General features: G+C 36.5%; 1 protein-coding gene across 1 annotated transcript in view; it reads right to left on the reverse strand.

Annotated features, from left to right (window-relative positions):
• The window catches only part of si:ch211-196i2.1 (collagen alpha-1(I) chain), a 94,080-nt gene that overhangs the window by 37,671 nt on the left and 42,741 nt on the right, over window positions 1–13,668 (reverse strand). Inside the window, exons 7-15 of the mRNA XM_053479234.1 lie at window positions 10,678–11,253; window positions 5,715–5,759; window positions 5,045–5,164; window positions 4,183–4,221; window positions 3,800–3,853; window positions 3,649–3,702; window positions 437–544; window positions 302–355; window positions 160–213 (exon numbers count right to left, since the gene is read on the reverse strand). Coding sequence (XP_053335209.1) covers window positions 160–213; window positions 302–355; window positions 437–544; window positions 3,649–3,702; window positions 3,800–3,853; window positions 4,183–4,221; window positions 5,045–5,164; window positions 5,715–5,759; window positions 10,678–11,253 — 1,104 coding nt within the window. The remainder of the gene's footprint in view (window positions 1–159; window positions 214–301; window positions 356–436; window positions 545–3,648; window positions 3,703–3,799; window positions 3,854–4,182; window positions 4,222–5,044; window positions 5,165–5,714; window positions 5,760–10,677; window positions 11,254–13,668) is intronic.

Consider the following 13,668-nt stretch of genomic DNA (forward strand, 5'->3'; position numbering starts at 1 on the left):
TTCATAGCATCAAACAATGGTGGGTAAGAAATAAATACAATCATACAACCACTAGATGGCGACATCTTCGAACTGTTTTCCACTTGCACACCTAATGCGTAAGTAGTTGTTGCCTTATCCATAATCAATATACAATAGTTAATTCCGAATACATCTTACTTTCTCTCCAGGTTCCCCTGAATCTCCACTGGGACCCTCTGCTCCAATAAGTCCCTAGGCACAGAACAACATTGCTTTGTTTTAATAAGCAAGATGTTAGGTTCATGCCAAAAACATACCTTCTTAGCTTTTTCTTCTGTACCTCATCTCCTTTTTCACCACGTAAGCCAAAATCTCCTTTATATCCAAGAGGGCCCTAAGCATAATTAAAAGCAGTTACTATAAAAAAATGTCCATAAAAGTAATGTGTTAATGTTGTTGATGTGCATGTGATTACCTTTGGGCCAGGTATTCCAGGAGGACCCTGTTGCCCTTTTAGGCCATTTTCTCCATCTTTTCCAGGAATCCCCGATAAGCCAGGCATGCCTTTTAAACCAGGGTCACCCTGTAGTGTAACAGAAATGAATATAACAATTGAAACCATCAAACTAAAAAAAAAAAAAACAGCAGTGCGTAAATCATAGGCTTCTTTTCCAAATGCTGCTCATGCTGCATCTCAGGTCATTGTTACACACTAGAGGAAAAGTGTTATCTGCCCTCTTCCTCATACAAGTTCACAGACACTCATGATTGTCTAGTGTTTCAGTGATTGAGAAGGGAGACAGTGTACTCAATTCCTTGCACCCAGTGAGCATGGACTATTTTGGCTTCCCTGGATGGCTGTGGCATTGTCAGGATTTGAACTTGCAGTACCACTCCAGTAACAAGAAAGAGTAAACAACAGTACCCCTTTTTTAAGTGCACTAAATATGAAAATTTTAGTTATAGAGATATAGGTCATATGTCACTCATACATGATTTCAATTAATAAAAAATATATATATTATTGTAGTGAAAAAGTAATTTCACTACAATAGTAATCATTTAAAAAAATAGAGCACTTAATAGACCAGAACACTTCTTCTTCTTCTTTGTCTTTCGGCTGTTCCCTTTCATCACCAGAACACTTAATCTATAGCATTTAATTAAACAGAGATTCTATTCAAATGGTTTATACAAGCAGAATAAACATTTAAAAAGAATAATTAGTAAAAACATGTTGGAATTTATAAATTCTCTTAATTTTGAAAACATAATTGTGCATATGCATAAAACAATGTTAAATGAAAAATAGTTCACCATTATGCATGCATAGAATAGTTGTACTTATGTAGAGACAATTTCTTAAATGCTGGCTCCATTTCAGAGCACATTTCCAAAGGTATGCCTCTTGTGTAAAGAAAATAGCTCATAATCCATTTATCATAATTATCAAAAACTCCCTCCTCCATACCCTGCCACTGACTAAAAGCACCATCACAATTATTACTCTGACACTTTTGTATATTATTATTGATAATTATATCTTGGCATTAATAAACAATGAAAAACATTTTCCAGTAATAGTTGCCACATTGTGCACAGCAGTTAACATGCATACCTGTGGTCAATATGCGATGGTTCGCTCATTCCTACATTTGTTTTACTGTGTTATAAATCATGTGTATGTGAAAAATGGTTTATAAACTATGTCAGGCTTATTTTTAGCAAATGCTGCATTTATGCCTCCCTGTGTGAGGAGAAACTACAGGTGTATGGCTTTGTTTGTGTGCATGTGCCTACATAATATACACATATTTGTGTTAGACATCAGAATGATGGATTTCTGTATATTTTGAGTAAAAAACGACGTGTGTGCTTTTAGCTGAATGAGCTGGAACACACTTACATACACACGGACTGAGACTCAAACGTGTCCAAGTATAGACATAATGTAATTATGTTCAGACGGTGATAACACAGTGCATTTAATAACATAGAACAGCAGTAAGAAAGTGTAGGGTCTGTTTTAAGGCTGTTGATATGAATGAACCAGAAAGCCTAAACCCTTTCATATCATCATACTTGCTGAAAAAAATGGCTTAGTTTCGTGATTTCCTTTTTTTTTTTTGTTAAACAATAGCGCCACCAGCAGTCTCAACTAAAAAAATACCCCAAATATAAAATAGAGCCTGCAAATTGATTACTTTTTATATGAGATTGTAAGATTGACAGTGTAGATCTTTTTATAATGTTTTATAAAACACATACCTAAAGGTTACCCGGATAGGTGGTGAAATTGCCATTACTATATTGAAATAAATTTCATTTATTTCAATATAGTAATGGCACCCATAAAAAAAGAGAAAAAGAGGACTAACCTTAACTACTAATAGTGGCCCCCTAGAGCATGAATCATGCTTTGCCATGTTCAAAGAAGCATGGCATGAGGGGCATTAGATAGAAGATAGGATTGCCAGGTTCACTTTTTTTTAATTAATGACTCCTCACACCTTTAACTTTTTAAAGCAGGCTTAAGAGCCATAAAACACCACAGCAATCAACACCTACCAGGTTTCCTACCATAATCGTCTTAAACAAGAGACCTTCTCACACTCTTCTTTTCTGATGTGCACATTACCCCAATAACAACTAATAAATACCTTTTTTGTCATAAAAAAAATAGGGATGTAAATGAAGAAGTTAATTAGGGTATCAGTCTGTTAATTATGGTATTTTAAGTAATAATTAGGGTGTATTGAGATGTTTCGAAAATCATGATTTTAACCCCTTTCCACATACTACATTGATTATTATCAACTTTTGGGTGGTAATACTATCTCCACCCTCCCCCCAAAATACACCCTGATACACTACACTAAATCATTTCTTTAAACAGTTTAATTACCAAAATATTGCAGATGAAACCCCCATAAATGACCAATAGAGGAGCACATGTTTGTGATAGATCCACATAAGTTGAGAGCCTCTCTAAAGAAGACAGACATCGACAGGACCAGTTAGCAGGGGAGTGTAGCTGTCTCTTGAGGTCCAACTTTGTCTCAGTGCCCAAAATAAATCCTTAGGGGTATGTGTATGTATTAGGTGTATTGTGCATGTTTTACTCTTGCTCTGTAAGAGCTAAAATAATAAATTTTACAATTTGTACTGAATACTTTGACAATAAAGAATCATACTTTGCTTTATTCCTCTTATACATAAGTTTTCTCTATGATTGCATATTGTTCTTTGAAAATTTAGTGAAATACACATTGTTAATTTTCAGCTCAAACAGTTGTTCACTGTTAAGAGCAAAACCACAGCTTGTCTTTTGTCCTAAAGACTTCATCATGGAAATCCTACTGATGATGGGGAAATCCTTGAAACAAGTTTACTCCTGTCATCACTTACATTATAGATGAGACTAACAGGCAATCCCTAGACAGCCTCTCTTTTTCCTTACTCTTGAAGTTAATAAGATAAAAGAAATGCTTCTTGACGTGTTACTTAGCAACCAAAAAGCACACATAGTCCTCAGTCCTGGAGAATCTCGGGTAAACTTAAACTGACAATGTTTTAAGCTGTTGAACTGATGAGGATGGCAGACCCTGGTTTCTATTTATCTATGGGTCTGTCTCATCTGTCTTCTGATGTCTGATTTATGATCTGATTATGTCATATGGGAATTACCATATCTCCCACAGGGCCCAATGGTCCTCTTTCTCCAGGTTCACCTGGTGGTCCCTGAATAAAATGAAACAGATAAATCAAATAAACTGTGGTGGACATCCTTAAAAATAGCACAGTCTTTATTAAAAATAGCATTGTGTCTGCATCTCACCTGTGAGCCTGGTTTCCCCATTTCTCCCTGTGGCCCAGGTGAACCCGTCCCTCTCTAGAGGCTCAGAAATAAGACACCAGTCAGAGATCATGAACAGTCCACAGATATGCAGTAGTATGCACAAAGCCTTCTACATCTTATTACTACTAACATACAACACTAAAGCTTGTCATTATGTATGTTAAACAAATTAAATTGATTGGGTTGACAGAAGCTGTTCAGGAGTGAATTCCTATTAATAAGATATCTCTTAAAAAAAAGTTTCTTTTTAGATTCTTCTAAATTAGTCAGATATAGGCTACATTTAACTATACAATTCTTTCCAAATCAGCCCTGATACTCATCCATATCCGTTAACCTACAAATGTGTACCGCATACTTACAGGCCAACCTGCATACAACAGCTGGAAAAATGATGTTTGCTAGAAAAAAAAGAGAAATGGAAATTTTCACAATATTCAAATTTTCCCAGCTTCACACTAGACTTTCGCTATCTATCTATTACTCTTTTTCCTTTTAACTCTTATTATGATGTATTTTCTTTTCAGGTCAGCAAGCAAACATAAAAACAGTATGGAATCCATAAAAGATGCAACATTTTGCATGGATCATAAAGTACAAGGATCGGTTTTCAGTTACAACGGGAATACTAGACTGGCATGAAAGGGAGAAGGGTACTGATTTTATGCTTCATTTAAAAGAGACAGTATGTCTATGTATTCGGGTTGCGAAAATGACCCCTGACCCTTTGCAAAGCACCCATTGATCCTCATCTACATCCTGTGACTTGTCATTTCAAAGGATGCTGCTCATAGGTGTCTGTTTTTTTGTTTGTTTTTTTGTTTTTTAATATAACAAGACATTTGGAAATTTGCACAAAAGGGAGTGCACTGGTTCTAGGGTCTATAGACATTTAACAATATTACATTCACTCTAGACCCACTTCTAAGCATGAAACAAAGTGATAAGTAAGAATTAAGTATGAACTCGACACTGAGCCACAGATTCTGTAATAACTACAAGTGACAAGTAACATATGTCTCAGTTCTGTGCATATAGTATGAGGCACAATATGGTAAGTGACTAGTTTGAAAAACTTCTCAGACCAATCCACTGGCATGTTAACTAACAACTGTAGATTCATCTTATCCTGTCATACACAACCAGTCATTAAATGTGTATAAAGATATTACTGATAAATAAAACTTAAAAAGAAAGAAGTAAACAATGTGGAGTATTGATTACCTGAAAGTAAGCCCACTCTTCTACTGTGTTCCTCCACAGATATAAACTGGGGGGTCCAGGTGGTCCCGGTGGCCCTGGGTTTCCAACCCTACCAGGATGACCCTCTGGTCCGGTTGTGCCCTAGAAGAGAGAGTTAAAGTCTTAAACGTTAAATTAGCAAAAATATTTTAAATCAGCCTAAACACTTATCATTACTGAAATACAGATGTTCCACGTATACTGAAAATCGCTCACATTGGATGTAACACTTAGTACATGCCCACTATGTTCTTAAAAAATTCTGGGCTTAAAATCTTTCTTAGTAATCCATTCTAAGGCAGCCATGCAACAGCTGCATGGAATGACATGCGGAGTACTGTCACATATATATGTGAAAATATTAATTGAAAATGTCCAGACGTCTGACTAATGTCTTTTCTCTGCTGCATTCTTCTTCTAGGATTTGGATTCTGGCAAAAACACAGACCAGACTACAGCTGTTCCTAAGGATCCTTAAAGGTCACCAAAGGTCAACTCAAAAGCCCATGAACTTTTAGGTGAACTTCTTCGATGAAATGGCTTTACCCCCAGGGACTGCTCTTTACATCCTAACTCAAGGAGACAGCACAGGGAATTGGGCAAAAAGAAAGCGCCTCTGCCTTTAAATACCCCGAAGACGTCTGGCTCTCACCTTTTCACCTTTGGTGCCTGGATAGCCCACACTGCCAGGACAACCCTGAAGAGAAAAAAAACCTTATTTGCATATAACATGCTAATTAAAAGTAATAAGCTGCATCTAAACATCGAATCATATGAGGTTTCAGATCGACACACTAAAGTCAAAGCAGGCAATAAATTTTCATAAAGTTTAGACAGATTCTAGAAAAATTAGGATTACTTTGAAAGTCTTATTAGCTCATAGTAATAAAGGTGCCTTGAAAAGTTTACTTTGAGTTTAAGTTGACTAGACTGTATTACATAAAAGTGACAGAAGTTAGAATTATCTTACTTTTTTACTAAATTACTAACTAATCTAGCGAATGCAGTCTGTATGAAGCCACAAATTGCAAAATCAAATGCAAAATCACTCACTCATCTTCTATACCGCTTTATCCTGTATTCAGGGTCGCGGGGACCTGGAGTCTATCCCAGGAGACTTAGGGCACAAGGCAGGGTACACCCTGGACAGAGTACCAATCTACAAACATGCACACACTCACACACTCATTCACACACTATGGGCAATTTGGGGAACACCTATTAGCCTAACCTGCATATCTTTAGACTGTGGGAGGAAACTGGAATACCCGGAGAAAACCCAGCAAGCACGGGCAGAACATGCAAACTCCATGCACACAGAGACGGAAATCGAGCATGGCCCAGAATCAAACCCAAAACCTGAAGGTGCAAGTGGACAGTGCTAACCACTACACCACCATGCAGCCAAATGCAAAATCAATGTAAAAGAAAATAATGTGGATAAAATATAAATTCATGTTAAAGTAAGAAAATAAAACATGACTGGCCGTGATGTCAGGAAAATAGCGATGAGATTAAGTGTTAAGATGGAATGTCCATAAAAAATAAGTTCATTTTATCCCTTATGCTAAGGCAGCTATAAAAAATTATTCCTTTCCCAGTTTTACTTTTTGTTCTCTCTGATTGCCAAAGCTATTGTTACTGGTATTGTCAAACGGAGGCTTTTGGTTGCAGCTAAAGATGGCCCCCTATGGTTTGGCGGACGGTTCTATGTGATAACCATGCTGATGGTCCTGAACTCAACTGATGCAGGCAATTTTTCTTTGACTGTTTGTCATTGCAGTCGCTCAGTAGTTTTTTCCCTCCATTTGTTCATTTTTATTCATAATTTTTTTATTTTGTGACAATGTCCACTGTTAAAACCCTATACAAATAAAACTGAATTGAATTTATTGTTATAGAAAATTAATCAATATATTCTGACCAATCAAATTCATAAATTCAGCAGCGCTGGGATAAAATTAAGCAACTACACAAAATAGAGAGCTTCAAGATACGCAATATTCAATGTCAGCATGGATGTGATGCAGTCAGAGGCATAAGGGAGTGGCCCAGGTCCAAGGATATCACAGTTTTAATATTCAATTGTGATATTGCTTTTATACAATAGTTCCACAAACACCATTTATTATCAACAAATTATAATTTGAAACATTCTGGTCAGCATCACTTTCCATTTCACTTTTCTTTTTTTTGCCATCGGAGCAAACTAACTTGGTTGTGGTAGGCCACCAGTTTTGAAATAACACACAAGGTTTTCGCATAGAATGTGCATTAATTCTATGTAAATGCATGTGAAAACAACTTAGTACATCCGGCTAAAAAAATAATAATATATTTTCAGTGTCTAAGTCAGATTTTATAGAGGACAAAACCTCATTAAATGAGCTCCTAAAAACTGCTATATCCACTGCCAATTTTGGAATGTGGGAATTACTTTCTTCAATTTAATTATTTCAATGCCTAGTGAACTTCAGAAATACAGAGGACAAGACATGCTTGATAGCGTCTAACATGTTGCATGACCCCTGGCTGGGATTTCCGCCAACAAACACAAAACACTGTTAAATATTGAATTTTTCCCTGCTGCTGGCTTTTCATTTACCATCACTAGTGTGCATCATCCTCTCTGTTATCTTTCATGTCTGATTCAGAGCTGGTGAAAACTAAAAACAAAAAAAAGCTTCAATAGCAAAGTGACCCTTGAGCCTGGCTCGGTATCTCCATATGGTGCTGCACCTGGTCCTACTTCTGGTGCTCCTTCCTCTACCTCTAGATCTTGAAGTAGATAATCTGGGCACTTTGGCACTTGGGGTCATATTTGTCCTATTTCTAGTCAAACTGGCGCTGTTTAGTTCTAAAAAAATAAACAGAGTGTTGAAAATGGCTAAATACCCATAAAAAATGTAATATGATAAGTACTATGGTAAACTGTCATACATACCTTAATCTCCACGGTATTACTGCGGCCCTTCAGGCAATACTATGGACTTTGGACATTACATAGGACTTTATAGAGTGCCATGGTAGGTACTATGGCACTTTAGTGTGTATCATGGTACATAGTATTATGGTATGTACAACTGTACTTTGACGAATACCATTTATAAATTAATCCTCTTCAGTGCCAGAGGTTTACCTTTTATGGTGACCTCCAGTGGTTAATACACAATACTTTGGTAAATACCATGGTAATTTATTGGGTACCACAATGCCTAATAAAGTTCAGCAGGTATCTACTATGGTACGTTTATATTTTGTATATTTTGTACGATATTATATATTATATAGTACTGGTATGGCATAGTACAGGCAGTACTGTAGCATATTATATATCTGCTGAGCTTTGGTAGATATTGTGGTACGCAATAAGTACCATGGTAGTTACCAAAGCATTGTGTAATAACCTTTGGATTTCACTATACCAGGTGAAATGGCACTGCAGAGAATTGATATATGAATATTCCCATTATGGTACGTAAACATATGTAAAATATTTTTAACAGTACTCTGGTACCTGTGCTATAGTTCTATACTACACACAGAATATATGGGAGAACCATATCTGGGAGAAGCAGTACACGAGAGAACCATTTACCATGGTGCCAATACCATGGTAAAATTTGCTATGGGTAAGATCAAACGCTTAATTGTTCTCCTCAAACAAAACAACCTGGTCAGCATCAACCCAGTAGGGCATAATGGAGTTGAGAGATATTAATCACTAATCACCTTCATATTTTAAACCAGATATTACATTTTAAAGTAATGTTAAACATATCAAACAAACACAAAGATATCTGAAAACAGCTGCAATTCTTCTGCCTTACACTAGACACTTTGTTTCTCTGGCTGACTTGTTTCCTAAAACAGATACAGACGATGTGTTCTTGTGATTTGTAATATAGGATTTGCTTAGCTAGGGGCTTTAAGGGTATAATGATTTCCATTCAGCCTGAATTGTAGACCAGCTTTATTATTTCCAGACTATAGAGAATGTTATGTTGACGTCACTGTGCAGTTTTGTGTTTCACTGGTTTTAAGGAATATTACATTTTGTTTATTTATTTTTTTTCTTCCAAAGAAGGCACAAAAGTTTAAAAAGATTGGCTATTGTGGTCTGAACAAGTTAAACCTTGTTATCAATGTAGGTACAACTTGTCAGATGGAATCCAGGCACACTGCCCTTGCTCACATACCTGAGAGTAATTACCTTGTTTTTGGGTTCAGATGAGTGAGCTTAAATGCATAAATCAATAAAAGATCATGAACAACTTAGAAATGGCCAAGTGCCTGATCTATAAATCCACAAACTCTCAATCAGTACAAGCTGAGGCAAGTAATCCAGCAGTCCCCATTTTATTCATCAAAACGTGTAGTAATATTAATAGACTTGTGTGTGTTTTCTCTGAAAGGGACCCTGCCAGTAAGATTTACAGACACCTGGACCTTCTTATGTTTCATTACAGATAAATCTTGTACTTAAAACCATAAACAACTTAAAGAGACAAAAATCAAGGTTTAAACAAATTTCCCATCAAATACACAAACATTTCTACTTATTTCTATTATTACACATTTAATTTAGTTTTTTTCCTCCTATTAAAAGCAGATGCACTTTAATAGTAAATAAACATGTTCAGCCAGTAAATGAAAAACTCATTGTTTTGATTATTTCACCCTTAATACAGTTCTATTAGATCTCAGGTTGAGTTATTTGACATAAACTTTCCGCCATAAACTTTCCGCCATCATTTCCGTTCAAATAAGAATCTAAATCTGTTGGTGCTCACTGTGGCCTACAAACTGTAAACTGTAGACTACAGTTTAGCCATACAAGCCTACAAGTAGCCTACAAGTTTGTACACACCTTTTAACTCTATGGTTTTTTAGACATCTAAAATATTGCTTTGAATTGCTATCCTTTGAACAGTTGATATTGAGATGTGTCTGCTCATTATGCTCTGTAAAGCCTTGCAACTTAGAGCTCTAATCTGAGGTACAGTAAATGGGTGATTTTTGAGGCTGGTAACTCTAAATGAAAGTCTTACTTTCATTTACTTTCTGATCTTACTTTCCCAGGAAGGTCTTCATGAGAGCTAGTTTCATAATGGCCTTTTTTGCATTTTGCAAATGCACTTGACAATACTCTTCTTGCAAAGACTACAGCTGACCTTTATATCTTAAAATAGAAATTGACTAATGTTGTTGTTGCTTAAATAAATAAATCCATATGAGTTACTTCAGTTTTAAAATCTCATGAAAATACATAGAACAAAAATTAGATGTGATAAAATATAATCTCCCGCTTTATAAATGAAGCCACTGCAATAATAAAAAACATATATTGTGTTCTTCACTTGACTAATTTATTTTCAGTAAGGATTTAATTAAGTTTATTTAAATAATAGCAATTTCTATATAACAAACACACACATTCACACATAGTGGTCTCTCACACACACATAGCCAATTCAGCTATCTGGATGTTTTTGGACACTGGGAAAAAACAGGTATTATGACTGACACTAAAGTGTGGCACCATTTTTGTTAACCACTGTGTCTAACCAGACTATAGCAAAACAAACAAACAAAAAATAGCAAATAGTACTCACTGGCTCCCCAGATGGCCCCCTTGGCCCCGGAGGGCCTTGACGAAGTTGATAAATCTTTCCATCTGAGCCTCGGACCAGGCATCCCATCCTACCTTTGAGAACCACATTTGGGACGATCCTGTGAGTTTCATTTATCATGTCAGAGGACGAGCTAGGCAGAACAGGAGTTGATGTCACTCTGTCCTCTCCTTCCTTCAGCAGGTTAGAGTCAGAGCCCTTGTTGTTTAAGGTTTCTCCAGCAGGAGTTTTCTTTAAAACAGAAGGAACATCCAGATCAATAATGGTGTTATCCACAGGCTTATCCACAGGAAAGCCCTTGTCAGGACTGCTTTTCTCAGTGGTGATATTCTCATCTAGAAGTTTAGAGGTAGAGTCTGGCTTGGCCTCCTTGCTGCCTTTAACAGGGGGTGGGCGGATCATGTGGGGTAAGCCATCGTTTTTGGACAGAGGGTTGGGATCGATCAGGTCAGTGTAGTCATCCACCTCGAACACGTCGCCACGGCTTATGGAGCCAGGTCGCTTCGAGCCTGTAGGGAGTGTGCCATCTCCTCGAGTGAGGCCACGTCTTCTTAAACCCTACAAACACATACACACAGTTATGATATACTGATTAGTATTACTGGAAAGTTCATAGTTTTGCCAACATATCTCTGAATTTGCTACCTACACAAGCTGTAAGAAATTAAGTGTTCTATTCCTTTTATACCCCCAGCAAATATCAATGATTAGTTTTCTTTATAATTATGGGTCATACAAGATATTTCTTGCCATCACCTACTTTTTAGCACATATGAACCTTTGTTTCCTTCTTCTTTTCTGTCTTTAAAGTATTAAATGTTAAAGTTACAGTAACTATTACATATAGATCACTCATTTTACAGCTGAATTTTGTATTGTGTTTGTATTGTGTAACAAAACACTCTTTGATGTATTTTAGCCCACTGAGTTGAATAATTGGCGCCATCTCGTATTTTGGATGACTTATTAGCTACACAGTAGGAATTTGCCCAGGGGAAACTGGGGGGATTATAGTTACAGTAACCATGATCAACTTGGTATGTATGGCTAGAAACATCAAAAAGACAAATATACAGTAGATTACTGTCCTCTAATACAGCCTGAAATTTTTCTCATTACTTATGAAAACCATTTTAAAGAGCTGTGCACCAACTAACAGCAGGTGAAGTCCTTGAAAAGGAAAACTTCCAGCAGGAGCTAAGAACCTGTGGGACAGATGTTGCACTGCCTTTGTTTTGAATAAGCAACAGGAAATAAAAAACACCAGTCTGCTTTTAAACACATGCACTAGTCTGTGATCAAAATAGCAGACGACAGAGGAATGATTTGTTTCTTGTGGCTATATTTCCATGTGTGGTTTTAATTTTGTGGCTGAGTGAATGTGTTTGGGATCTGGTCATTAATGTAACATGCTGCATTACTGTGACGATGTAGCTCGATGCCAGTGAACTGATTCATTAGCACATGAATTTTCAAGCTGGACTGACAGGCAGAAGAATTATTAATGGAGGTTCTGTTGGTGTTATTTCAGCATGATAAAACAAACTAAGCTTAATAGTAACAATAGCTCTTTTAGGAGCTGGCATCGAATGTATCCTGATAACCTATCACTTGATCTCCAAAGGACTGCATTTGGCTGTTGGCCAGCTTATCTCAAAGGGTACAGTGGACCTGAAATCCCTCTGATGGTTGCCCAAGAAGGCCTAATAGCAGACCACTGACCTACAGCTGACCAATTTCTATACCTGCCAATGTGAGTAATTTCTTACTCACACTTACACCAGGGAGCAAACCCTTTTTCAATTACAGACACACCTGTTTTGAAGTAGAAATAATCTTAACGTATAGCCTATAAATTTAAAAGAGTGTCACGCATGATAAAATATAAAGGCTGACTGTGTTAACATTTACTTTGATTAAATTATGTGATTAATGCAAATAAGAAACGCCTATATTTAATTTAAATTCTAAAATCGTACTGTAAAAAAAAAACATCGACATGTGCTGACACAGTAGCTCGTCCTGACAATGTTTGATTTTTATGGTCATTTAGTTTAATTAATTTTAGTTAATAAATCTCCTACACATTTAAAGAACACAAAATATAAGATGACAAAACCCTACACGCGTAGCTTTTCCAATTACATATGATAAAATCTAAAGGCTCACTGTGTTGACGTTTAATTTTAGTACTGTGATTATGAATTCGTTTAACTATAATGTTTCACTTGATTTTATCTGCTCATTAATCTTTAAGAGAATGAACTAAGGCATGAGGCGTCAGTCTATAGTTATATAGCGCCACTCAGCTGTAAAAGTCAGCAAACGCACAAACCCAAATGCTGTCGCCGTGAGGCGCGGGGGTAAAACCAGAATATCGCTTGAGTACCATCTTTAGGCAAACTCCTTTAGAACATTTGCATGTGACAGATACATTTTTTCAAGTTTGCAATACTTTCAATCTCTTAATAATACAATGATTGATTTTAATATTGGCTGTTAAGTTTATGTTCTGATCTGCAACATGTCAGCGCATTTAGTTAAAATGATAAAAGATGGATTTCTGAAGAAACAGCAAAGAGCTACTCTGGACACGTAAGGCCTGCAGGCTAAAAAACACATATTACTCAACACAGTACGACATGCCAACAAGCCATCACTGAGCATGTACTAAGGATATACGTAATATATGTTCAAGACAAGTCGAAGGCGGTGCTGTGGTAAACTTGAGAGGAAAATCAGATAAGGAGCTTTGTAGCAAGTCTTATACAGTTCCTACACAGGTACACACAAATAGCTGGCTGTTCGGGCTTAAAAAGTTCAAAAGACCATAATTCCACTTTAGAGACAGTGGTATGTGTAAGGGGCGAAATTTAACTGGCAATTTTTTGCAAGATAACAGGAGAATGTTTCCTGGAAATTTTCCAATTTGTGAAATATAGAAATGCAAAGAAAAAATTTTCATTGCAGTGG

This window comes from Clarias gariepinus, chromosome 19, assembly GCF_024256425.1.
Source record: "Clarias gariepinus isolate MV-2021 ecotype Netherlands chromosome 19, CGAR_prim_01v2, whole genome shotgun sequence".
Taxonomy (NCBI): domain Eukaryota; kingdom Metazoa; phylum Chordata; class Actinopteri; order Siluriformes; family Clariidae; genus Clarias; species Clarias gariepinus.